The following is a 27532-nucleotide window of genomic DNA, read 5'->3' on the forward strand; positions in this document are numbered from 1 at the left end:
CGTGGCCTCATAGGCAGTGGATCTATCAACTAATACTATTTACAAAAAGACAGAGGTCGAGGAGAACATGTATTCTTTGCTATTTTTTCCATAATGACTCCCAGATTTTTTTCTGCATAACTTACAAAGACAAACTGCATGAAGACTGTGCAGCACCGGGCCACATCCAGAGGGTTCACCACCTCAAACACCAGTCAAAGGGACAACACAAGCTCCAGCTTGTGCTAAACCATCAGACTGGAGGAAAACAAACAAACAAGATTTCTGTAGGATGATTCTCTGAGCATGTGCTGTAATTTAATTTGGGTTATTGAAAAATCTAAGCTACGCTACAAGGTGAGGCCGCGTGTTTTACAGTGAGTAAGAGTGTGTGCGTGTCTGTCTGTCCGTCCTTCCTACTGGGCACTTTGTGTTTATCTGTCAATCTGTGGTAAGATTTTGTCAAAACTTTACTGCTTTGTAGAGAACATCTAGATAAAAGATGGTGTGGTCAGACCCATTAGTGCTCTTGACAGGCAAACTGTTCCAGTGGTAATCAGATACTCATCCGTTACATCTAGTAGCCATAATTTAGGTGCTGTTCAACACAATGTGACTTTCACGGTCAACGTCAAGTTTGTGGCTTTCACCTCGTCTGTATCACATTTACTCAGAGCACCATGGGCCCATTGCGATGATGAGCGTTACAGCTCAAATGGTTTGAAAAACTCCAAACTCCTCTGGGATCCGGAAGATAAATTTACCAGACCAGTAACTTCCCCATGTGATTTTTGCTCATATTAGTATTGATATATTTTTATGAACAAAGAGAGGATTTTCTTTTTCAGTGAGAACATAATATGCGGCCGTGGTTTCCAGACGTTACTGTAACATTTATTTAGTATTACTCAGTCCAGGGTAGGTTTTAATACTCTGCAAAGGGAAAGAAAGAGAGACACTCATTTAATCAAACCAGTACATTGACTCTCAAAGTTTTTTTAATGCAGCCGACTGATTAAACACCAGAGACACTCGGACAGATCATATTTACACAGGCTTTCTAGAGACGGAGTGCAAAGAAGTATTTTAATTGTACAAAAGAATATGTGGGCTGCTCAGGGAGGATGTGAAACACGGATCATCTTAACTGAACTTCACTTGGGCGAGAATCTTGTAAAACATTACATTGATTCAGTTTCAGTGGGAAAACCTTCAGATATGTCAGTATGCCAGGTCTGAGTGACCTCAATCGCCCCTACTGTCTCCACTGCTTCAAGACACATGCGCTCATACGAGTCATAATAATTATCACAAGCAATTACGAGCAACGCAACAGTCGCTGCTCTGCAGAGAAAACAGATCCTTCAGACGTCTCCATTAGTGCATTCTGCGGTCTCAAAGTGTTGTTGTTAAACACATACAACTCTTGGAAGTGCAATAACGTTTTTGTACATGACAATTAAAAAGTAGTTGCAGTGAGAGCTTTACGTACAAGTTAAACTAGGAATGGAAGTAAAGAAATAAACTCTCAAAAACAAAGTATGTAAACCTACAAAATAAATGTAAACCTAAACTGAACAAAATTATTTCACCACCTCGTGTCGGGTTGCCGGAGTATTAGTAGACGGTGAAACACAATCAGTACCTACACAGTCCCTTTTGATGCGAGTACCAGCCACAGTGGGTTAAAAAACAAGACTCCAGAAGACTCACGCTGCAGTTTGAGCGTAGAAAAGCAGATCCCACGGAGCGTCCACGAGATCTGCTTTTAGGTGCAAATAACCCGCCCTGCCTATGTCGTCTTCTTTCATCACAGCAAAAGAGACGGATATCTAGTAACACAGGGTCAGTGGAGGTGAACTACTCTCTCTAATATGGCTGTTACAGTCGCAGAGTTGGGGCTTAAGGGGTCGTGATGACACGTTCACCTAGGGAAAGGCTTCTCTCTCTCTCTCGTTTCTTTTTTTTTTTTGTGTTTGTTGTTTTACTAGGCCTCAGACTCCAGGTCTTCTTGTCCCGCTCCGTTGGTCATGTCGTCCGTCTCAGGCTCCAGCAGCAGGAACTTGCCATCATTGGTAAGCGGCATGTTCTTCATCAGCTCCGCCAGAGCCTCGGGGTCCTGGGAGGGAAGAAAGGAAAGATGAAGGACTGAGTTGCAGATGCAAGTGGGTGTTTAAATTCCTCCCTGCCACCGTCAATCTAAATGTACCTGCTTAGTCACCTTTCTGCAGTTAAGGCTACTGGAAGCTAAGTGTTGAACACTGCCCTCTGGTGGTTACATTCCTAATTATCTTCATTAATACATCAGATTTATGTTTTCACTTTAAATGATTTTTTTGTTCTTGTCCCCTTAAAAAAAAACCCTGTTGTGCAACTTTTTAAAAAACAACAACTCTGAATGGGTTTTTGACTTTAAATGTGATGTGTAACATGTCACCACATGGTGCCGTTACCTTCTTGGCCTCTGTAATGTCCTTGGCCAGGCTGATGGTGTAACATATCTGCGAATAAAGACCAAAAGATGAACACGTCAGTAAAACGTCCGTGCGACAGTCAACAGGGTTCCCCCTCCTTAACGAAGCGTCGTTTTTAAGGGCGTCAACCTTCTCGCCCTCAGTGTTGCTCTCGAACACGAAGGCGCTGAACGAGGGCTCTCCCTCCTCATCTCCGTCACTCCAGTCTCTGCCCTCGACCAAGAATCCCATCAGCCTGCCGTTCTCCTGGTGGGCAGCAAACTGGCACACCTCTCCGAGCTGGAACTGAGGAATACAGAGTTTAAGGATGTTGAATTACAGTGAACACGACTGAGATTCTTTAAGTAAAATGCTGATTTGTTCTTTTTTGATACTCACGCTTATTCTTGTAACTTGAGTCTGAGGGTCAATCAGCCTGTTGTGAGGACAAAACAGAGACTTAAAAAAACTACTGCAATGATACTTTGAACAATCTTTGTTGTGCTCGTGTCTCTTTCTGATCACCTTCAATTTTAGCACAACCTCTTTCTGGAACTCAATCTCAAACATTGAGACGTGTCCTTATTGTCTGAGTGAATGTGTCTCATTCTCTCTGAGGACATAGCTTACACAAGGACAAACTTTTTTGCCAATGGGAAAATCAGTCACAGGTTATACAACAACTCAACATCACGTGTTTGTTGGATAATGAGAGTGGCGTTCAAGCGCTCTTTATTTTTCTCTACAGGGTCCTTCCTCACTGTAGTCTTCATAATGTACAGCCAACTTTTAGCATCAGCTACTAATGATGGAGCCCGGTCACCTTGAGACCATATTACAGACCTGCTGGATTTGAATCAAAAGTCAGCATTACCATTTCATTTAGATGAACTGTGATACTGTGAATACTTGAGTTTATTCAGCTGTACAGTAAAACATTCTTTTGAACATTGTGTTTCTCTGTGGCACTGATCGGTTATCCACTTATCATGGACCGAAAAAGGTTTAAATGTAGAATGTATAATTGTAAAGGCAGAGGTTAAACCAGAATGAAACTAATTTTTTTATAGTTTATAATATTGTGAGGCTGGGTGGCAGACAATGTCAATGTCATCTTTTGTTTGTTTGACCCATATTGCTGGGAGATTTCTGAATATATCGCCATCTTCATACACTAAGCTCCGATCAGTCTGTTCTCGTGATGAGTTCTACCTGAGGCTGCTGCTGGTGACCATGAGGTGGGACTCTGTGGTCCTGAAGATGTTGTGGATGGCTCGGGCAGCCAGCACCTGCCTCATGGCCTCGTAGATCACCTCCTGGTTGTCGCCGCAGCGAACCGCCATGGAGCCGAGGAAGCGCACGGCAAACACCTGCTGCAGGAGGGAGTCTGCAGAAATAACCTTCAAACGTCACACGTACGAACACACAAGGACAGTAAAACAAAGAGGGAGAGTGTGTTCTCAAGGTACCCAGAGACAAAAGGTTTACGTTTAACTCAAACTGTGCTCGGGGTGAGAGAAAGTGGACCGTTGTGTAACAGACGGACGCGAAAAATGCTCACCGTCACTTCCGGTTGAACAGTCATCGTCCGTTTCTCCAAACGGATTTGTGCGTCTGTCAGGGAGGGAGCACAACAGCAGAAAAATAAATAATTGAAGCTCTGCACTGAGCCATTAGGAATAATTAATCTTCCTGGAAATAACATAATAACCACTAGGCCAACTTTCAGGAAATCTGCGTCATCGCCCAGCGGTGCCTTGTCCCCGTTTCTCACAAACATGCACCTGCACAAACCCCCTGCCCCAGTGAGCCGCTCACCTCCCCCCTGCTCTGTTCTGGTCCTGGAACTCAGAAGCTGGCAGCATGATGTCAAACTGAATGGGAGTACCGGGAGCTATCAGGTCCTCGGGTTCTGGAGCAGCCCCCGTCTTCTGCGAGCCGCTGCTGGCAGCATGTGTACCCCCCGGCTTCGCTCTGCAGGAATAAGACGGCCCGAATGAAAACCATTTAAACATCAAAACCACAACTGCTGAGTTTGCTTGGAAATGTCTTTAACAACTGAATGGATCTCCGTTAGGCTGAAGGCTGTGTTTCTCACATCCCCTCTCACCCAACATTAGATTCTGATTATACCGGTGCCCCCCCCCCGTGAAAGCTTTCACAGACACTAGTAATAATGTGCTTCACAATCAACACAAGGCACCAGATAAAATATAATAGGGGGAGCAGATATAAGACATATGACATATAACACATAAAATACTACATGTTACATTAATGCCAGTCTGAACAGGGTTTTTTACCTAAACTTTGTAAGCACAATCTCCCTGAGTCTTAAAACGCAATTGAAGTACACTGGTACAAGGTCCTTAAAAGCTTGGCTCGTATGACTTTGTAAATATATTAAATAATAGACAGTATAGTATAAGATAAGGCACTGGTGTAGATTAATGTACATATACATATCACCTAAAGATTGGCTAACAAATAACCAAGTCTGCCGAAAAACTTGATATGGTCTTTCACAGTGGCGGTGAGGAACTCTGGAAAAGCAAGATGTGGAAGAGCAGTAACCAATATCAGAGAGACATCATCTTTTCAGTTAACTGATCATCATCATCGTCATCAATAGTGATCATAGGTTGACATTTTCCTCCTCATTCCCTCCTGGAGCAAACTGACGTCATCTTGTCAAATCGCACTGCAGAAAAATACGCGTCGACAGTTTGTCGGAGACGTGACGGAAAACTCACAAACGATAAACCTCGAAGAAAAGACACAGTAGTGTACAGTAGTGTGGTGAATGTGGTCTGACCTGTCAGGGTTGGGGGAGCCTTCTTGCCTCTTCTCAAAGCTGGTGATGGGGGTGACGGCCTGGATGGCGCTTTGGTTGAGTCGAATGGCCACAGCCTAGACGACGACAAGAAACATTTTATAACAAGTTATAACAGTTCTCTTGTTTTTTATTTATTAAAAAAACTAACTGTATTGTAGAGGAGCTTATATATGTTATATATGAAGGATTTACTAGAGTGCAAGATTTCTCATTATGCCGAATTGTTTTAATCTATTTAGTAGAAAAAAATCTCCAGGGTTCGATTCCTTAAAATCAAACCGTCAACTCAGGTCACGAACTGACAAAATGAGACAAAGGAGTGGCCACAGAATACAGATAACTTACTAGTTTGTTTGCATTTTTTGCACAAAATATTCTGCCATGATAAACTAGCAAATGATGATGATGATGCAGGGAGAATAAAGAGAGAGAGACCAGGTGTGGATGCAGCTACAGTCAGTTTGTCTATAGACAAATAGTCCCAACAACTCTGGGACTGAAGCTTTTCAGTCAAGGCAACAAAAGCTGAGAGACACTTCAGAAACAGAAGGGAAGGCAGCCAACGTCACAGCAGTGGAGCAATGCCATCACCCTTTTATTCGTATTTCAGAATAAGAGTCTTATATTGTGTGTTAACAATTTAAATTGATCAATCAAAAATCGATGGGTGAAGGGTTTAACAAGGCCAATGAAAATGTTTTGGATTCAGAGTTTGGCTCGTACTGTAGATTTACCTCTGGGTTGTCGGTCAGGTAGATCTGTCTGGAGATGTTGTTCACGGTGCAAATCCACTGGGGAAAGAAACACAGTGGTCCACATTACGATTCCTTTTCCACCTCTGACACGAGCAGCCTGAAATCACTCGACTGATTCCAGCTGTTGCAGGCCAGTCGGACGTGTCCGAGCACAAAACCAAACATGATAACCACACAAATGAGTCTTGACAGCTCCTCCGTGGTTCCGTGACAGATACTTGTAGCGGAGGAAATCTTTGGTATGAAGATGTAAAACAATAAAAGGAGATGAAACGAAATGAGTTGCTCCTTTCACACTCACTTCTTCGTACTCCTTTTTGCTCTCGGCTTGCAGAATCATTGACCTGGAGGCATCAAATAAAGAGGATTAAATCAAATCCAATGCAATATATCATACATATTTCTGTACTGCTCTTATCGCTGGGTGTTTAGAGAAGGTGTACACACGTTTTGCCAGAGGGGGAGGTTATCTGGAAACAGTAGCGCCTGTCCTCGCACTCCACAGCCATGACGGAGCTGTTGTCCAGGTCCAGCACCATGCCCCCTGCTACTGCCCCACGTGGCTGGCACATGAGGTTCCCCCCCTGGGTGAAGAAGTACAGTCGATCCCAGGCTGTGGTCACCAGGCCTGTTTTACTGGAGCACAGAGAATATGAAGGGGTTATGGTTTGAGCTGCAGGATATGATTTCACAAAAATTCTGGCAATATTTTCTGAATCAAGTTGTTTCTTTCTTCAGGAAGAGCGTACCGTTTAAAAACAAACTCATCATTTGCGTTTATGCGCAGGACCCCTCTGCAGCAGGTTGTTACGATCTTCTCAAATCTATTTCCTTTTCTCTGGCGATGCTGCTGAAGTGCGTTTCATCTGAACGTCTGTTGCGATGTCATGTTCAAAGACTCTATGACTGCTAACAGAGCATCGTTCAAGTCAGTCCGTGATGACGGCACTTATCAGGCATTAGTGATGAATAATTTATCAGGTGCACTGAACTAAATTCCTCTGTGTAATAATTCATGAGAAGTTGAACCGGAAATATCACATACAGTTGCATTGTGGAAAAGTAACAGCCAGGTCAAAAGTATTACTTGTTTTTCCTCCTTTCCTCCTTATTTTGCACATTATTTTATTTTTCCACAATATTTAACATAGAGAGAATCTTTGCTTGAGGCGTCCTCAACTCTTTTTTATTTGTGATTTGATTATTATATTAATATATTAATAAATTAATGCTGAGTCACATAATTTCAGAACAAAGCTACCCGTGAATGACTCAGTATGACTCATACCTGGTAGCACAGTATGAGTCTACACCACTCATCTGTCGACCTTCTTTTCATACGTAGTGTTCAGACAATATTTCCAGATTAATTCCCTTTGATAAATATCAGCGTGTGTGGCCCGTGCTGTCGTCAGTGACTAGGATATATTTGTATATTGTATAATAATATTTGCGAAACCATTGGAAAAAGTAAATGTTCTCTGGTCTCAGCTCCATTTGACAGGCGTTGGTGGCTGGTTGCTGAGTGCGTGTCACAAAAAACCTTTTCTCTAGCTTCACAGACATTTGTCAGAGACTTTGGATCTATATGAGCGAGAGACAAAGTTTGACAGCTCTGACATTTCACTGAATCACATTGCAGGCTACGCTGCAGTTCTACTCCCTGCAGCCATTAAGGAAGTTTCCCTTTCTCATATATCCGCTCTGCAATGAGCTGACAGCGCACACTGTCGACACACCATACCTGACCCACCTCGTCTGCCATGACAGACTCATTGTTTACCGTGTTCAGGCGTATTTCTGAGAAGCAAAACAATATTTTATTTGTTGTGTTTGGTTATCGAGACATTCTAAATCATCCGCTGCTGCTGTGTATTCTTTGCACCAGACGCTTTTCTCTAAGGCCGAGCCATTTGTAAAATGAGGGTAGAGTCAAAATGTGTTCCTTAGCTGTTAAAAGTTTTTCCAAGACTCCCCTTGACGCACTGACAAGCTGGGAGCGCTACACGAATAGGAAATATCCTTGGATTTTAGATAAGGGCCATAATGAGTGCAATTAATCTTACTTCCTAATGTTGAGATAGCCGGCCTTCTGGATAAGTGTGCGATTGACAGGCTCAGTGTCCTTATCTGGCATATAGACCGTGTCCTCCACAGAGAGGAGCTCCCTCTGGGACGCACGCATGGCCTCCGCCTCCGTGTCCAGCTGGGCCTGGATACTAGACAGAAGGAAAAGTTTTAATTTAGGCAGAATCGGTCTGAACTGACTTTATTAATATTAATATGAAAAGACATACATGTGTGCAGAGCATCACAGTAAATTTATATCTGTTTAGGATCAGACACAACAACCCACAGTACTTAATATTGTTCAAACCAAAACTATGCTTCATCTAATATTTATGTGATGAACCATGGAGACGAGGTAAACATGGAGATTTCTGTTAATGACACGGTCGTTACCTTTGTGTCATGTTGGAGACAGAGGACAGGAAGTTGTCCATCTTCTTTGACACCAGCTCGATGCCTTTCTTGAAGAAGCTGATCTAAGAGTTGGGACATACAGTGGTAGAGGGTCATTCATTTGATATTTAAATTTTTACAGTTGCACTTTTAATACAATATAAGTTTCAAGACACCAATTCTAATTACTTGATAATGTAAAACTGAAACTAACGCTTTTCGTTTACATTATCAATGAATCTGCCCTTTATTTTTTCAAATAACCGTTTTGCGTGTAAAATGTCAGAAATGTTTTCATTATCCACAGTCCAAAATTTAGCAGCTTGTTCAGCTATTTTATTATCATTATTATTATCATTATTTATACCTCACATTTGAGAAGCTTGAGCCAGACAATGCTAGGCTTTTCCAGACAATGCTCGACTAAAACAATCAATCAATTTAAAAGAAATGACAGCAGATTCATAATCTGACAATCAACTAACTTAATAGTCAATTCATTGTTATAAAATGGATGAATGTTTTTTTTCACATAGTAGTTGATATTGCATTGCACATAAGTATTTTTACAAACTAAACCTGTTCCAGTGAGGAAGTCACTTCTCTTCTTTAAACCATGAGTTTGAATACTGAACTGCAGCTCAGTACCTGTGCTTGTGTGTAGCCCAACATGGGTTCCAGCATCGCGACTCTCTTGCGATACTGCAGGGCATTGAGGGCACAGTAATACTGCAGTGAGGCCTGGTGCTGCTTCCTCCTGGTATAAGCCACCTCCTTCACCAAGTCCGTCTTCAGCTGCCCAAACATACAAAAAATACAATGGCATCCATGATAAACTGACACACACATGAACATATGTATGTTTGCATATGAAAAAAGTTGCATTATTTTGAAGATCCAAGAAGACACAACGACGCATGCAGCAGAAGCAAATAACAGGGGAGTCTTATCTTTGCAGCCGTTACAGTACATAGTGTTGCCACAGTCTTACTACAACAATGAGGCCTGGCAGTAGAGCAAGATTTAAATCCACCTCTTTGCATTTCAAGTGCGTATAAAACACTCCTACATATCCAGAGCATTACTGCAACATAAGGCCTTTCACAGCCTTAGATCAATGGGAGAGCAGCTCCATTAGTAGAGCTGAGCGACCTGCCCAGTCACACTACCTTCTCATTCTCCTTCTTCTTGGGCAGTCGGCTGTACTTGACCATAGCTGCCTCATGCTCTGCACGAGAGTAGAGGAAGGACAGGCAGATCAGATATTAACTACTTACTACAAACAGTTTCCTGATATTTGTAAAAAAGACAAACAAAGAAAACGTATGTACTCACCATCAGTGGCGATGCCAAAGATTTCCTTCAGTGTGCTAATCTCTGCAAAATTAAGTGTTTATCCATTTTTGTTACAATATCAACAACAGATCCACATCTTAAACAGGCATAATTGTCTGGTTGTACAAAATGAATCCACTTCACTGTACTTTAGAGACATAAAATTATGAATTTCACATGTAGCTTTGTTCTTTTTATTTTTTCGACTCAAAAATACAAAGCTAATTTACGGACGTATTGACCATAGTGTGTGTTTGTGTGTATGTATGTATGTGTGTGGTCCTACCTGTGAGGTCCTTCTCTCGGAACTGGATCAAGGGGAAGACCATGCTGTCAGCCATCTGGTTGGCGAGCACAGAGTGGAGCGAGTTCAGCTGGATGAGACAAAAAATTATTGTACAAACATATCAAGTGCTGCACAAGGACACAAACAAAAGACGTACCTTCTCCAAACTACTTGAGGGGTTACAATTAATTTGATTATGTACAGTGACTTTTGCAGCCAGTTTTTCTTGCAGCAAGGTGGAAAATAACATCTCAGTGAAATGGGTTCACAGCTGCAGACAATATCTGGCCTACATCATGAGGAGCCCATATTGAGGAACAATATACATTTCATGTAGACAATAATAAAACCTTCTGTTTGCTCTGAATTTGGAAAAAAAGGACTAAATGTTGCATGAACAAGCAAACCCTGCTGTAATTCTCTATACTTATCAACAAGCTACACAAGCTGACACCCAATCAAATTTAAATTATGTCGCAAGTGCTAAAGTTCACAGGATTAGGTGCAGTAGTTGCCCTATTTCTCACTACCAAATGAGCTCTCCTCTTTACAAGGTAAAGTGTGTGTGTGTGTGTGTGTGTGTGTGTCTGTGTTGGTGTTCTGAATCTTGATGAGCGTTGACTAGGCCGGATTGTGAACCCCCATGGCTGTAAGTGACAGGCCCATCTGTTGTGTCTATATACTGTACCTGAGCCTGCACACCCCTCCATCATCCATCCGGTGCAATAGGCATCATACAATATCTCTCAGAATCGCTACTATTAGTTTGGTCTAACAGGGAGGACAATATCTTTTTTTTTTAATTGAGGCCATTTACTGCAGGTGAAGTATCTTCTGTAAAGTTTTGTAAAGAACCAACTACTGACTGTGCAGTGTTCTATCATTCCTCTCCTCTGCTGTGGGTGCACCGTGCTCACACAAACACACATTCATAAAAGAAACCACATAAATACACACACATAACACAACAAAAACACAGACCTCACCTCCCCTACAGTTTTGGCGAAGCTCTGCAGCGTGGTGATTACCTCTTCATCACCTTTTCCAAGGGCAAAATTCTAGACGGAAGGGAGGCAAAACAAGTTAGATCGTGAAGCTGCATAATGTTGCATGGAGCTTCCCTGTACAAGGCGCTTCAATGTTGAAAAAAACCAAAAACCTGTTGTGTTCTGCCAAGATTTCTGGCACATCACTTTCCCGGAACAAGACAAGAGATGCTAATAAGCCCCATGCTAAGATGCTGAGTTTTAAACCTTGTTAAGTATAAGTCATTGCAGATTTATTTAAATCAAACATCCACTTGTCCTGCAAACAGGAATGCGTTCCAACAGCCGACTGATACACAGGTTTCTTTTTCAGCACGTTTTAATGGACCTGCTGTTTTGAATCGGCCAACCTATTATAATTTCTTGTTTACATAGTAGCTGCTTTCAGACATGTACTGAGTCCGGACATTTTCCTGAAATTTTCCGGAGGGGCTGTATGTGAGAACAAAAATGTGGGGCACTGCAAGCTACCCCTCGTCTGAATGTTCAGAAAATGTTCCTACTGTTGCAAAATACGTCTGACCCAGACAATCTCCAGCAAAAATGTGTCATATGTCGACGGCAAAGACTCTCTGAGTTCATGCACTGATATTTATCAAAGACACGCATGCAAAGATGAGGTGTGGCAACAGTGACATGCAAACTCAAACGGAAGAAGTTCAGATGAAAATGATAACGCTAATGGGTGTGTCTTGATAAGCCACCCTGGCCATGGTTTCACTTTTAGTGAGTCACTCGTATTATTTCACCCAAACTACAAATAAGATTAAATCATGTTCATAGTGAAGAGTGCATGATTAGTTTCAGCAGTGAATACATTTTATTTATTCATACATACCTCAAATAAAATCATTTTAGTTGTTAATAATGCTTGAAGATGTTTTATTTGCACAACGAAGGACACTGTGCTTCACTTTCTTGTCATTGACGGATGTTTAATGCTGGCATTGTTTAGGAGAATACTATATAAAATATATTAAAAAAACAACATTCATCCCTGAGCAGTGTCTGCAGGTATTACTTTCAGGTTACATAGAGGTACAACAACCTCAGCAGGAAAGTAGGGCAGTTGCTGCTGTTTGTTAAGATCACTGCTTTGAATAAATGGGAACAACTGAATGCCACTCTGATAAGCATATCAATCATCATTTTTGTCACTTAGCTCATCACTTTCCTTATCTGAACAATAGTGGGTGGACAGTCAGAGAATGATGCTCAGAATCACTGCAGTAAGAAAGTTAATCTAAAGCAATACAAGATAAACGGGAGGGGAGAGGGCAGGGATTACACAGTTGGTAACGGTACCCATACTTACTTTCTTTTCATATTCCAGAAGTTGCCTTGAGAGCTGCTCTGTGGCCAATCCCATCTCACTCTGTAGGGGAACAGATTGAGAGGAAAATGCAAGTTCATCAGGCTGAGTTACTTAAGATTTGTCCCCATAGCTTCTATATCTCTCATTATCTTGTGAGACCTTGTATGTCACAAAGGAATAAAAGGAGGTGAAAGAACAACAGGTGAATCGGGGTTCAAACGAAAGGTCCTTTGAAAAAAAACAAAAAAACACAAGGTGATAAGTCAAATAAATACCAGCTCTGCAAGTGAACTAGTTCTGGTTCAGAAATGGTCTGAAGTCATGTTTCACAAATTGTTCATGTTCATGTACTCACTGCACACCATAATTACTGAGTGAATTCTACATTAAATCATTTTCTAAGGTGTGGCATTAATTAAGTCACAAAACTGCATAAAAAGTTTTGTCAGCAAACAGTTGAACCTTTGCCCTATTATTATGTAACACATTCTCTCAAAGGTCAAGAATAATCTCCACTGCTCAAAAGTTCCTCGGCTGTTTCTACAATAAGCCACAGTATTTGATGTTTCATTATTCAGTTTGCATTAGTGATGTTGCAAATAAAGAGTTTACAGTATAATATCCTAGTTTCACATTTGTCCAGATGAAACTTCCAGAGAGAAAAGGTCCCAAGTTTTTGGCTCAGTGCAAATCCCCCCCAAAATACTGTAGATCAACAATGCAAACGTTCATCTTAAAATCAACTTTGGTCAGGCAAATAAATTGACTCCTATACAAAGTTGCACATAGGAAAACATAACGTTTGTTTGTGTTTTGTACCTGAGCTCCAAAGACCCGCTGCATCGACTGTAGTAGCTGGTTGGTGTATTCTGTGAGCATCCCAGCATCTTCCTCAAACACACTGAGCAAGGAGCGAGTCTGTGAGACAAAACCGTTGAATGAAAACGATTAATGTATGTTCACATGGCTAAATACTACGATAAGTGTAAATACAGGTGTGGAACTATTAGAAAATAAATCCCAAACATTGCCAACTTCATGGCAATTAAACTGATTCTGATTCTGATCAAAAACGAAAATAACTTTTAGTTACAAACCATGAATTTCGAGGTAACGACAGACAAAAAACTACTTTTTGGTTTTGCGGTGTTGTAGAATTTTGTCTATCCTCCCCTGAGAAACTGTTAAGACGAGTCTTCTCAGGCACCAAGCGAGGTCAACCTGTCTGTGGCAAGTCACAACAATCATCGAGCAGCTGAAGTCTCTGTCAGGTGTCATAGTCGCGGGGAGATGACGACATTACCCTGAACTAAATACACCACAGGGAACAGGCAGATTGTCTTGGGGCGCCATACACTGACCACCTTGTTGATCTGTGTAAACGAACCAGAAATCTCCTTGATATATATTGAGCTCTTATAATAAATACTTCTGCTTAAGACATCCACGGTTCCCGTCTCCCTGAATCAGCATCCACTCCTTCAATTATTCCTCTTCAGGCGGTAACCTGAAACTCATAAAAAGCGGAGGGGAGGGGATCTGCATTACTGAAGTCCAGCTTTGGAGTGACACTGGAGGCACAATAAGGATGTTACTGCAGGCTGACTATGCGAACTGAGAAACACCGCGTCTGGGAGCAGGTTCATGTGCAGCGAGGCAGGGCAGACACAGAAGAGGGGAACACACCCACTGGCTGAGGTCTTTTGCTCCAGATGACTTTCACCACCACCACAGAGGGAACGACGGTCGTTTCCCACTGAACGGACAAACCACCCAGAACACCTTACGTTCCACTGCAGGACAGTGCAGCCAGGCATATCTCTTATTAAAAGAGCCCACATCGTTTGTCAGGATAGAAATAAGCCTCTGGGCTCGGGCTGCGCTTAAACGGCACCAGGGTTGTCAGGCCTGGCTCCAGGAAGGAGTGATGCAATAGACAACAGTAAGAAATACAGGCTGTGTTACACGTGCATGATAATAGCAAAGGCTGCCCTGCATTCCACTTGCGCGAGGCCTAGTCAACAACGTCAGACCTACAAGGCGTCAAAAAGCATATGGTGGTGCTCAGTGTAGTGACACTGCCATGTCGCAGGCTAATGACTGGGGAGTCCGATAATGGAAACACTCCCACATCCTGTCAATGAGGCCCAGGTTGACTCTGCCCCCCCGCCACAGAATTCTAACTTTAAACACGCCACCGGTCAGTAAATTGGTTGCAGGTGTGTTCTGGTTGCATGATATGGGCCGTGGCTTCTTCCGGAACGTGTGTTAGTTCAGAGGTAAACCGGGGAATATCTCCTGTGACACGGAGACAGGAGAAGACCTGTGACGCGCGCTGGTTCCGACAGAAGATTACAGGAGACGTCCCAAACTCAGCACTGTGGCAAAGTGCATTTAACGACCACGCTGTTCACGGCGGCGGAGCGCGGTCACTCCCGAGAGGAGGCTTATTACACCCCCATAACAATGTGTCAACACGGCTGTCATCGACCAGTGGCGACTGGACTACAGCGGGGACAGGATACCGTCTGCCTGGCGGAGCTCCCTTTCAGCCCTTCGTGCCGCCTCTGACGTGACGGCTGGGTCTCTTAAACGCGGCGGGCCCGCCGCACGGGGCCTTACCTGGGGACTGTCCTGCAGGGCGTCCTCCAGCAGCAGCTTGTGGTGTACGGCCGGCATCTTGTTCGCGTCGGAGGAGAAGGTGGGAGAACGGGGTGGCTCGAATTATTCAGGGCGTGGACTCGGTTTCCCAGAGTCCCGTGCGCGGGCGAAGAGGGAACACGTAGGAGTTTGGAGGCGGGGCCAAGTGTGACGTCATCCGGAGCCGTCCGCGACGAGTGACCTGTAAAAAACAGCCGCGGTTTTAAATCTAAATACTGCTGTGAGTTTTAATTTGACTTGTTTCAATTATGTAGATATTGATTGTGTTTTTAGGAGGAAAAAAAATGAATGGACAATTGTGTGCGGGTAGATAAGTGTTAACCTTTTTATTGTAAACAGCGACCTCGTGCGGTTACAAAAAGGAATTGCATAGTTTTGTGACAACCGACTATACTGTAAACATCAGGCCACACACACAATGTTATAAGATTAACTGTGTTCCTGCTGTCCAAAGTTTGAATGATCCCGTGGTGGAACAAGAAAGTGGCAAAACTACCAGATACTCAATTGCAAGTAAAGGTTCTGCATCCAAAATGGTAATCAAAATCACAGGAATATTATTTATTTGTACAGTATTCTCAAAGTATCATAAAAAATACAAATATAAACTATATGATTACATTTTGACTAGCGATAAGTACATTTTAAGATATAAGCAATACACTACAATATATACAATATATATATATATATATATATATATATATATATATATATATATATATATATATATATATATATATCAATATGCCAATCTTATATTTTGTTATATCAAATCAAATCAATGTTTTGAGACTACATGTGTCTATTTTGATTTCATGTATTTCCCTGTAGATAAAATCATTAAATTGTTTTGTCATAAAGCAATATTCTGATCTGAATGGATGTATGGATATACAGCATTAAATATAGCTGAATAGAACCACATTCCCTTTAATATCATAACTATTTATTTATAAACTCCTGTAAGTATTATTTAAGTATTGGTTGTAAAATTATAGATAGATCATGAGATATACTGGGTATTGTTGGAGCTACTGGCTCTCTAATTACTGCACCCTTTTTTCAGAAGCTGCACAAATCTGGAAGAAGAAGAAAAATCACTTCTGCCACTTTTCTCCCATCCTTGATGAAAAAGTAAGTGTAGTAACCATGCTGTCGTGCTCTCCAAATGTCATATACTCTTACTGACCACATTCTCTAATGTCATGCCATGTCATCTTTTATTTTCATGCTGCAGAAAAGCACTTTTATCTATTCTCACTGCTATATAAATAAACTTGGCTTGACTTGACTTGACTCACTTATTTGTTGGGTAAAGCCCGATCTCTAAAGCAAAGTTTATACTTTGTCTCATTGTGTTAACTTCTATGAAAGGTTAAAGTGCAAGTGGTTAATGGCCTAGTGAGGGGTAGGTAAAAGACAATCCCAAAAACGTTTAGAGAACAGCAGCAATATCTATTTGTTACCAAGATAACTTTAAAATCACAGGATAATGTCCCTTAAAAAATCTTGAAAGTGGATAAAACACAAAATGTCAATCTGAAATAGTCTCTCTCTTTTTTTACTTGATCCAAGGCTTTTTAGGTGTCAACAATAGTCTAAGTGACTTAAGATCAATGGTCCTGTCTTGTTGTGTAGTATCTAATGTAGGCAAGCAATGACAAGCATCTGAGCAGGAGAACATTCTTTCCTCCCCAATGGACTGGGACTTTTTAATTGGTTAAGTCGAGGCTGTAAATCAAACAAGGCATTTCTTTGCCGAGTTCGATAATTAATTGTGTTTGCTGGCTCGGCTAAGTCTGGTCTATAAAAAGAGATGCTCAATGTCAGTGGAATTACTGTAACTGGGATTAAACAAAGCAGTGATTCAGCTGACCAAAGAAGCACTCTCTCAGGAGAATATATATCTGCTGGAGAGCAAATGCTTGTGACTGGGACATAACAGTTAGGCCAATGAGAGGAGAAGCAATGCACACAGGAAAAAAGTTTCTTCAAACAAAACATGTTGTGTCAGTATCAGGAAGTAGAAGTCTGCAGCCACATTAGCAGCTAATGATTAGAAATTATAACCCTTTCCAAATTAGCAAATGCGATCAGGTGTAGTTGGTGACGATAAAATGTAATTGATTTCAAAGTGATTACAATTCCTCCTGATTGAGATATGAATGTGCGCACCAAATTTCATGCAAATCCATCCAATAGTTGCCAAGAGATTTCACAAATATGAACCAAAGTCAGTGGGGTTTGTTCCAATTCTTCCAGTAGCTGTTGAGATATTTCAGTGTGGACCAGACTCATGGACTGACCAACAGACTTTTATTGCATGGAGCCAAAAGCTTGAATAAAAAAGGCCTGCTACCTATTTAAATGTACTTCTTTCTTTCAACTTTGCAATGGACACTTCCTCCTTTACCCCTAACCTATGCTTTTTGATGCTAATGTCTTTTAAACAGGAGACAGAAAGACCAAACAGCAATCATGCTTCTCGCCCTCCCCCAAAAATGTTTTAACTGATTGAAATTATCACAATTTTATTAAACATACTTAGAATTTGCTTTCTGCCTTTCTTCTTGTGGTGAGAAAAATAATGTAAATCCGCATGCTAAGCTACATCCTCCAGTTAGCTTAATTAGCTAAGCACAAAATTGCAATTTTGAAAACTATATTTTTTTATACAGATGTAGGGATACAGCATATTTATTCGCGGCATTACAAGGGGCTAATGGGCAGAATTTATATCATTTGAGAGTCAGGCTAGCTGTTTTTCTAGCTCTTGCCCCTCTTTGTCCTACGCTAAGCTAAGCTTAGCAGTGGCTGCCTGTACAGATTGGTATTGATCTTCTCATCTATCTCACTGCCAGACAGGTATATTTGCAAAAATGGGAAACTATTCCTTTAAATCTCTTAATAATCTCTATTCTCAAATATCCGTGGAAGTCCAACTTCTCTGTACAAAACATGCTCCTACATCCTGCAGCGCTATATCAGAGTGTATGAGACGACACTATGCTACACGATTTAATACACCAGCAGGTGGCTTCTTGTACGGGAGCCTGTTTATGACCCTGAACAAACCACAATTAGCCTGTAGCACAACATGTAAAGGAAAAACATCTGCTGCTCTGTTTGCAGGCTTTTCCAGAAACGGAGCAGTCGTTACTGAAAACTTCTCATTGGAATTTGAATCATCTTGACTCAGACATCTTAGCATCATAACACCCCGGAGTGAATGTGAGAATTAGTTCCGCTGGTGGAGTGTGCAAATGTAATGCGTCCTGCTCTCGAAACTCAAACTCGCACAGTCTTGTCAGAGCACACAACCAAATGTGACGAGATTGAATGGGTGCTATAAACCGATCCTAAGCATGACCCTTGTTGTTTCATGAAACGACTGTGAAGGGCTTTTCTAGCTTCTCGCTCTTATTGATTGTCATCAGCTTAAACAAGTGATATGTGTGTCTGTGTGTGTGTGTCTGTGTGTGTGTGTGTGTGTGTGTGTCTGTGCGTGTGTGCGTGCGTGCGTGCGTGCGTGCGTGCGTGCGTGTGTATTCACATGTTCCACCCATGGAAAGGCACGAATAAAGGTCCTATATGTTTTAGCACACAAAGACAAGTTGGGTTTTACAGGATGTCACACTGATAAACCGATGCCCCTAAATGCATTTAGTTTTTTTCACCTTTATATCAAAAAGAGGCTCCCTATTGGTTTAGTCTCACCACACCCTCCGCCTCCTTTCCCCCGGTTTCCCGGGCAACCATGTCAGGGTGGAGGAAAAGAGCAAATCATGTGAGGGCATAGCATCTCTCTCTCTCCCGCCCCCCCCTCCCTCTCTCTCTCTCTCTCTCTCTCTGTTTCTGTGTTTCTGTGTTTTTGTGTGTGTGTGAGTGTATAAAAGCTTCTCTCTCCATGCTTTCACTTCACTCTCAGCTCTCCATTGCATTGCAGAGAGGAGAGAAGCCAGACTGAAGAGAGGGGAGGGGGACACGAGTAAAGGAGATCCCTGTGAGACGTTTCTTTGACCTTCCCTTTCTTGCTCACCTTCTTTCTTTCTTTCTTTCTTTCTTTCTCTATTCTTTCTTTATTCTTTCTTTATTTCTTCCCCTCCGCAAATGTGTTTTGGGTGTATTCTCTCCTTTCCTCCTCATTCTTCTTCTTGTTAAGCATATCTCTTCTCTGCTTGGACGGTGGCTGCATCGATGCGAAATGGGTTGTGGCAATTCCTCAGTCACCAGCAGCACAGGAGGGGGTGAGTAGCGTTTAAGGCATCTGTGTATATACATCTGTTTGTGTGTGTGTGTGTGTGTGTGTGTGTGTGTGTGTGTGTGTGTGTGTGTGTGTGTGTGTGTGTGTGTGTGTGTGTGTGTGTGTGTGTGTGTGTGTGTGTGTGTGTGTGTGTGTGTGTGTGTGTGTGTGTGTGTGTGTGTGTGTGTGTGTGTGCGTGTGTGTGTGTTGAGAGAGAGAGAGAGATAGCGTTATAATAGGTGAGAGTGAGTGGGAGAGAGTTGTCAATGTATCTGCATATAAATGAAGTGTGTCAGGGTTACCCTTGCATTCTGTGTGTGTGTGTGTGTGTATGTGTGCGTGTGCATGGGGGGTCTCAGTGTCTTCACTTCATTCGTGCCTCAAAATGTAAAATCATTCGCTTTTTTCTTGTATATGTTAAGCACTTTGCAGTGTTCAGGCTGCCCCTCATGTGTGTATGTTTGTGTAAGTTACGTGCATGTGTACACGTGCGGGGGTCTCCTCAGCCACAAGTGATGGGTCGATCACAAAGGGTTTCCCATGTTCTAGAACAAGACAGCAGCGCACCCTCAGGAATGTTTAGCCTCAATAATGATGGTGACACTGATACTGTAATTACAAAATCAACATCTACATTAATACAAAACAGAGTCCTCCATTGTTTTTTTTTCTACATTCACGTTCATTTCTATTTCGCTCGGTGTGTTTGCGTCGGTTTCTAAGGATTTTGTGGATATAAGACTAATGCTTGTTGTGCCTGAAAGCAGGCGGCTATGAAATACTCCATCAATGGCCAGCTTTCATTCATAAAGCCAACAGAACACAAATGAATGGAGGAAATACATTATCGCATGGTTATACTAATGCTCATCCAGATATCCTACTTAATTGCAACTTGTCCAAAAATAACGCATCACCAGGCTGATACAAAAGGTTACCTGTTTTATGGCACCACGGTTCAATTTAGGTCATAATTAGATTTAAGTATCTGCAGGACTATCTCGCCACCACTTAGTCAGTATGATGTGTATTTGCCTGCAGGTCCAGAATCAGTACTTACCACACATGTTAACAGACCGGCTCATTGTCGCCTTTTGCTTAAAATTTGATCTACTAACACTTCTTGCGGTAAACATCTACTTGTGTGTCTGAGTTTGTTGTGAGTGTGGCTTGTTTATGAAGGTCAGCAGCTGTGTTTATGTCTGGGTTGCGGGCCTTATCCATTTTCTGCTCCTTCGTAGAGGTCAGCGTTCAGCACAATGTCAAGGACGTGTGACATCCTGTCATTTTGACAAACACAGACAAGTGGCTGCTCTCATTTGTCCGTGCCAGCTGACACAAGGCCACAGTCGGCGGCCGCCCACTCACCGTTATTTTCTGTAGAATTATATTATTTCAACCAAACGTGTAATTCTCACTACACATTTGTATTTATTTTGATTTAACGCACTCTATTCCACATTTATTTGCAGGATATAAAGATTCAATTCATTTTTTTTAGGTTTATAACACACTCTTAGTGTTTACTATTGATATGACCCCTGCTGTTGGCACCAAAGAGGAGGCTGTTGCCTAATACAGTTGTGAAGTGTTTATTAATGTATAGAATTTGTAAACAGTGTAACTTTTCTAACTGTGTGAAGACATTTTATATAATGACAATCATTCATTATTTGTTTAGACACTATTTGTGGTTACACTTTACATTAACCTCTCCCATTTAGCATTGAACAGCAGTATATGAATATTTAATACGTGGTTTATAACACAATATAGTGTCATTGTAAGCAGATATAATATATATGTTTTCACTGATTAAATAATAATTGTTTAAATACTGAACATCATAAACACTTTGTATGTGCTTATAAGTCATAGTGGTGGTGGTGGTGGTGTGTGTGGGGGGTCTGTGGCACGTTACCTTTTTATTAAAAGGTTTTTTGTTCCCAGGCTTTGTCTGAATGGTAACCGCAACCAGAGTCTTTCAGGAAGCTTTAAAGTGGAGTCATACATGTTCCAATTTTAAGCTGTGATCTGATCAAACTCTTAATGACCGCCTCTGTGCACTGTATATCGCATTGCTCATCCCCAGTCTTATGCAGCCAGATGTGCTCCCTCGGATATGAATGAGCTTTTGTTGAGCTGCTGAATGGTCCCTGTGTCATGTCAGCAGACTCAAACCTTTCCCGTGAACCCCCCCACCCCCCCTTCCTTTTACAAATAACTGAGTACTGAAGATTCTCCAGTTTTGTAAATAGGCATGGTGTTCTTGTAGGGATCTCTTCAAGGTATATTTCCATACTGATACAATGAGGTATAGCATGACAAACTGATTGAAGAGCAGAACTAAGGCTTTTGTTACCCTAATATTGTCAATGTTATACTGTATTTTAAAGTAGGAAGTTGTATTTATTTTCATTCAGCTCAATCTATTATGGTTTAATTTTGATTTGATCTAGTTCAGTGGACTCTGGTCTTTGGCATTTGGCATTCTGTGTACTTGCCCCTTCAAACCTAAACAGGAAATGAAGTATAAATAAAAACAACATTAGCATTATAATGAACTAAGAATATCTACTATAAATCTGCTTATTCTGAAGAATAGTACTGTGCATCCATAAAATCTTTGGAGGTGGTGTGTAATAGTAATTTGCACAGAAAGACGAATTCATCTTTTATTCAGTAAGGACATCATACATTTAGACCTCAAATTGCCCTCCTCAGTAGATCTTTCAAGTGAGGAAGACCCTTTGTGGTTGAACTTCTGTTAGGTACAACTTCAATATCGGACTGATTACCAGTTTAAACCGTAGCCATGCAGTGTATTTGACAATCTTGAATATTATCTGCAAAATATAAGCCACAAATATTGAGTGAAATGTACAATACATCCCTGAAATATAATGGAGGATAAGTAAAACATCTCACAAATGAAGTTACCTTAACACTGGAGTTGAGTACTTAGTAAACATCATTTTATATCTTCAACTTTTAAAGCAATAGTTGTTCTGCAGGTAGGCTTTAGGCGGCAGACAGTTAGTCTAGCTTAGCATAAAGACTGCAAAGGAGTACTCATGGATTACTTTCCGGTGTTGCCACACCTTCCTGAATCACCTTCACCTGTGTCGCTCTGAGCAATTACCACGAGTATTACCATGAGCAGTTAGCTGTTAAACCAGTTTGATTGCTGCAGACAGAGAGCTGTTAAGTGTACTGTATATTATATAGTTGTGGGTGGCTGTCTTTATTTGTATGTATAAGTATGTGGTTCACACCCAGTGGATGCTAAATGATAGTCTTGGGAAGAAACAGCTGCATGGTCCATCACTTGTTAACGCACAGGGATTAATTATTAGTGAGGTTACACCTCAAATTTAATGAAATCTTTAATCGAGTAAATCCTGTCTTTTCATCTATTTCCAGGACCAGCAGAAGCCTCCAAAGATGTGTAAGTACATCAGTCATTTTCTAATGATTTCAAGTAGGTGCTCAAATGGCCTTTAGGCTTCAAGTCTTACACCACATAGTACAAAAACAGGTCATTCGCTTTTAATATTCTGCTGTTTTTGAAGTGTTCATTATGAATCATTAGTCGTGTGATTTCAAACATTTGAATGTCAAAAGATGCACAAATCAGCCACCACATTAAAACAGGTTGTGGCTGATTGGTGTACTGTATATACACAGGGTTTATACACATGCCATGGACACCATGCTCCAATGCAGCCATGCATGAACAGAGATGTTAACCAGCTCCAGTGACTCTTTAAAGCCTTTCATTTTACTGATCCCAGGCTCTTGTAGGAGGGGGTCGAGCTAAATTGTCTCCTTTAATGACAGTTAACTGTTTAACTGTGTCCTGATGAATATTTATAAAACTCTTTGAAATCACTTTGTAACCGTTTCCACTGCGTTATGCAAAAATTCTTGATCGCAAGTCTTCTGAGATCACTTTTTTGCGAGGCATGTTTCCCGTCAGCACGTGCTTCTTGTGAACAACAAACTCAAACTGTAGGTCTATAACCACACCTCCATTCTGGTTTCATTGATTGGACTCAAGATTTGATCACGCCTCACTCCAGAGGGCCGAGGGTTTCACATTCTTTCTGCAAACTACAGGGTTCATTATTATTTTATGTTTTTCTTTTTTATACATTATTCACCTTGCTTTGGTCACAATTTTAAGCAGGGATGTAACAACTATAAAATGCTGATCTCTTGCAAACTTTAAGAATATATTATTATAAAAACATGTATCATGTATGATTTTGTTAGTATAACAAATGCTGAACACATTGGCCCATTTTTCTAACAATTGATATTGAGATATATACAATATAAAATTGTGTGTACAGTGATATTTTAAGATATTGATGTATTGGATATTGAAGATGGACTGTTAATAAAAACTTGGAGGAGGCACAGTAGTTTATAATCCAAAAAGTAAAGCACTGTTTACTGTAATTAGTGTTCTTCACCTGATGATAAATTATATATATTATTTTTTTTTTCATGCCCAGAATACAAATCTGATTTGGTGAATTAATCACATTTGAGTGTGTGTGAGTAAAAAGATGCTGTTGAGATATTGTATGTGGGTACAAAAGAAGGAAGACTTCTGGACATCCATAGTTTGACAAATGTAGTCAAAAATAGTAATCCACTATAAGGCGTTCTTATTCCCTGTTTAAAAAAATACCCATCAATACTGAAAAACACCACGTTCAGTGCAAACAAATGCGAAACAGAAGAAATTACTTGATATTTGAACATGAAACCATGTCTTAAACAAAGTATTAAACCACTATTTGAGTTTAAGCAAGTTCAGAAAGTGTCACGTCAGACTGTTTTTCTGTCCTTCAGACATTCTACTTTGTCATCTGCAGTTAGTTCCGGGAGGAGCAGAATTTCCAAAGCATTTCCTGGAATAATTTTTGCAAACTGTGTTTTGTGTGTGTGGCGCTGTGTGCATGCATGCTCCTTGATATGCATCTGAACAGCCAGCACAGGACCCATGAGAGCTGACAGCAGTATTCTACTGACTCACTGAGCCTAATCACAGCTTCCTAGGACTGTTGTTCACAGCAGAATGTGTGTGTGGGCACATGCGCACACACACACACACACACACACACACACACAGGTGGGCCAGCTTAATGTAAGCTCTTGAAAGACAACAAAGCATGAGGTCAATGGAAACTGGTTGTTCAGTCGTCCAATTTGAAACCTAAAATGAAATTTTGCAATCCCGTCTGATGATGCTGAGAACTGAGAAAAGGGAATTAGCTGCACTCCCTACAGGGCTGATGAAGAGTTACTAGTGCTTACTGCTTCTTGTGAGTTACTTTGTGAGTTTGTGTGTCCTCTGTCCTCCTAAGCCTGACCTGTGCTTCTTCTCAATCAGGACAGAAGATCCCTTAGTAGACGATGAGAAAAGAAGGTACTTTGTTGAATTTTCTTCCAAATCATTAACATTCTAGTTTTCTATTGGATTTTAGATAATTGGTTAACTTCTTGCAATATGTTATTGCTCTTTACTTTGTACTTTTACAGATTATGGCATGTTAATATATGTATGCCTTTTCATTGGAGACATTTTAATACATCACAGAAGGAAAAGCAAAAGTGTAAATAGTAAAATAAATGATGGCTGAATTCCATTTACTATCGACTAACTGGGTTATGTTACTGGCAACACCGACAGTGATAAGTCAAAGAGGCCTGTATTTGTTACATTAGACATCTATGTCTCTTCCACCCTACAAATTTCAGAGATTTAGATATTCGAAATGACCATTATTATCACCACTGTTACCAACTCACTTTAAATTGGCAGTGACTGGTTATGAAGCAGTGTAATTATCTGTTTTGAAGTTTACTCTCAAAGAAAATGAATAGTCTGTGAAACCATCTTATCCCCATTCTTTTTAAATCGGTGTATACCAAGCTCAGTGTTAACATGGCCGATACGTTGCACCAAAGGTAGCTAAAAAAATTGCTTTGTGCATAGATCATAGCCAAATAATCCTTTTCATCCATAGAATACATCAAATGCATTTTAATGTCAGGACTTTTGAAAAGCCCTCAAAGACAATAAATCCTGACATGCCTAATTATCAACATATAACATCTCATAAAGCCTAGTATGATTAGAATAAAGGACTGATACCTTTCAAATATAGTTGGAAAGATATAAATAATATACATTGCCAACAGACAAAATCATATTCAACTGAGAACCACCATGACATTATTCATAGTTCCTCTCCTCTCCTCTCTTCTCAGGAACTATGGCGGTGTTTACGTAGGTCTACCATCAGACATGACCACTGTGGCTGCTAGTCAGTCCAAGTCCACACACAAAGGTAACGGATCTCTTAACACTGTAACTCCCGTAGTCTGTCATCTGAACATCTTTGCACATTTGAAACCAAGGACATCGTGGGGGCGGTAAAACCGTGGGCTTGTTTGGCCGGTACCTCTGATAGTGATGAGCCTCTTGTGGTGAGGCAGCTCGAGGCGTATGGAGACAGATGATCCCTGGTGGTCGAGCCGGCACAACATGAAATCACATGTCTGTCGCCCGCAGCGCCTTTGCTTTTCTCTGACCTTTATTTTGACTAAATCTTAATGAGAAGCGTTCCCTTTGCTATTACTGTGGGTTGCTTCATTGACCATGATAAAGAACAATAAAGATTTGATTTGACTATTTTTTAAAAATAAATGTGCTTCACAAAGGGTTGTTCATGTCTTATTGAGTTAGTTTGAAATGTTGCGTGTTCGCTGATTTCCACGATAGTCCCTTTATTTTTCTTTGTGAACAAATGCAGTGTACGGTGGCGCTGCATTACTATTTTATGTAACTGACATGTTGTTATAATAAAGGGAAATTCCTGCACTCCTGAAAGCCTTTCTCCTTGCCATGTTTGCCCTTGTGCACTTCAAGGTTGAATTGAATAATGGCTTGATTTGTTTTCATATCCTCGTGTTTTCATAGGTCTTTCAATTCACTGTGCTTAGAGGAGTGTGTGGGTGTTTTTGAGTAGTGCTGACAATGAAACAGATGCACAATAGGTAGACATTTTTCAAATAATTGTCCCTATACATATCTTGGTACTGATTGTGTTCCTCCCTCTTGCAGACTAGCAGCCATCGAATGAAACTCAACACAGGTACTGGAATACAACAAGGCTGCTTGTTCAGCTCAGGCTGGTGCAAAGACTCATACAAAGCAAATGACTTTATTCTTTGTCTCGGCAGGATCCTGCATATTCATTCACCTAGAGACACTCACATTACAAGCGGAGGGCATGTACGTGCTGCGATTCTGGCTCACCACTCACTGGCTGAAGTCTCAGGCCTTAGCACCTTCACTGAGCAAAGATGTGGACAGCTTGCTTTGGCTCGGAGGACGCTGCCACACGGAGTCACGGGTGGCACAGTGACGCAGGGATGCTGCACAGTGGAGGTCTGCACACACGGCATCCATCTGCATCGACTTTCACTTTGCAAAAAAAAAGGAAAAAAGATGGGCATCGCAGCACCCTAGGACTGGCAGCCATGGTCGTCGGGCTTTGCGACGACCATCTTGGCTTCTCGGTCACGGCACTTGGAGTGCTGTCTCTCTTTCTCGGGAGAAGACAGGGAACGCAGCCAACTCACTCACTTGACTGACTGTCTGGGACTCACCCACATTCCCAGTAGCCCTCTGCAATAATAATCACTGCTCCGTTATTTCTCGAAAAACGCCATGAATGATTCATTGTGCGACAGAGAGAGGGACAGAGGGAGATCGGCAGCACACACATTCCTGCTGATGCATTAGAGAACATTGCAGTGTTCTTGCAAAATAACTTTGATTTCAATCAGAAGAAATTACCCACTGCATGACAACAGTCTGACAACGACACGGGTCCAAATGCTAATAACAGCCGAGGGGTTAAGTCAGGGGGGATATGAACCTGAATGTCCTGAGTTTGTCTCACCTTTTGTTGTCACTGTACTTGTGCTCCAGACTGATGATGTAACTTCAGCATATGACTCATGGTATTTAGAGCCTGGATTTCACTCTGACTGTCTCTTTTCTCTCGTTATCTCTCTATGCCTCTTTCTTTTGCTGCAAACAGCAAAAACATGTGTTTATGGTATCTTCAGCTG

The 27532-nt window shown here is 41.3% G+C and overlaps 2 protein-coding genes across 2 annotated transcripts; one reads left to right on the top strand and one right to left on the bottom strand.

Moving 5' to 3' along the window:
* Positions 1 to 959: 959 nt before the first annotated feature.
* Positions 960 to 15236, bottom strand: appl2 (adaptor protein, phosphotyrosine interaction, PH domain and leucine zipper containing 2). Its single transcript, XM_035642626.2, has 21 exons — positions 15091 to 15236; positions 13288 to 13386; positions 12469 to 12528; positions 11094 to 11165; positions 10108 to 10195; positions 9822 to 9863; positions 9656 to 9714; positions 9135 to 9281; positions 8487 to 8569; positions 8090 to 8242; positions 6471 to 6659; positions 6325 to 6367; positions 6003 to 6059; positions 5248 to 5342; positions 4251 to 4406; positions 3994 to 4046; positions 3645 to 3819; positions 2832 to 2868; positions 2583 to 2738; positions 2433 to 2480; positions 960 to 2098 (listed from the first exon to the last, which is right to left on the bottom strand). Exons 1-21 carry the CDS (start codon positions 15145 to 15147, stop codon positions 1967 to 1969), a joined length of 2001 nt encoding a protein of 666 aa, XP_035498519.1. The 5' UTR covers positions 15148 to 15236; the 3' UTR covers positions 960 to 1966.
* Positions 15214 to 27532, top strand: LOC118315377 (overexpressed in colon carcinoma 1 protein homolog). The gene is made up of 8 exons (XM_035642627.2): positions 15214 to 15349; positions 16199 to 16266; positions 19079 to 19379; positions 22799 to 22823; positions 24780 to 24815; positions 25661 to 25740; positions 26517 to 26547; positions 26636 to 27532. Exons 3-7 carry the CDS (start codon positions 19337 to 19339, stop codon positions 26519 to 26521), a joined length of 189 nt encoding a protein of 62 aa, XP_035498520.2. The 5' UTR covers positions 15214 to 15349; positions 16199 to 16266; positions 19079 to 19336; the 3' UTR covers positions 26522 to 26547; positions 26636 to 27532.

This window comes from Scophthalmus maximus, chromosome 7 (assembly GCF_022379125.1).
Source record: "Scophthalmus maximus strain ysfricsl-2021 chromosome 7, ASM2237912v1, whole genome shotgun sequence".
Lineage (NCBI taxonomy): Eukaryota > Metazoa > Chordata > Actinopteri > Pleuronectiformes > Scophthalmidae > Scophthalmus > Scophthalmus maximus.

Coding starts and splice junctions, on each gene's coding strand:
- appl2 (XM_035642626.2), bottom strand. CDS start 15,147: ATGCCGGCCGTACACCACAAGCTGCTGCTGGAGGACGCCCTGCAGGAC. Junction 2,481..2,582: donor GCAACACTGAGGGCGAGAAG/GTTGACGCCCTT, acceptor CTTTATTCGCAG/ATATGTTACACCATCAGCCT. Junction 2,099..2,432: donor ACATTACAGAGGCCAAGAAG/GTAACGGCACCA, acceptor CTTCCCTCCCAG/GACCCCGAGGCTCTGGCGGA.
- LOC118315377 (XM_035642627.2), top strand. CDS start 19,337: ATGGGTTGTGGCAATTCCTCAGTCACCAGCAGCACAGGAGGGG. Junction 22,824..24,779: donor GCAGAAGCCTCCAAAGATGT/GTAAGTACATCA, acceptor CTTCTCAATCAG/GACAGAAGATCCCTTAGTAG. Junction 24,816..25,660: donor GTAGACGATGAGAAAAGAAG/GTACTTTGTTGA, acceptor CTCTCTTCTCAG/GAACTATGGCGGTGTTTACG.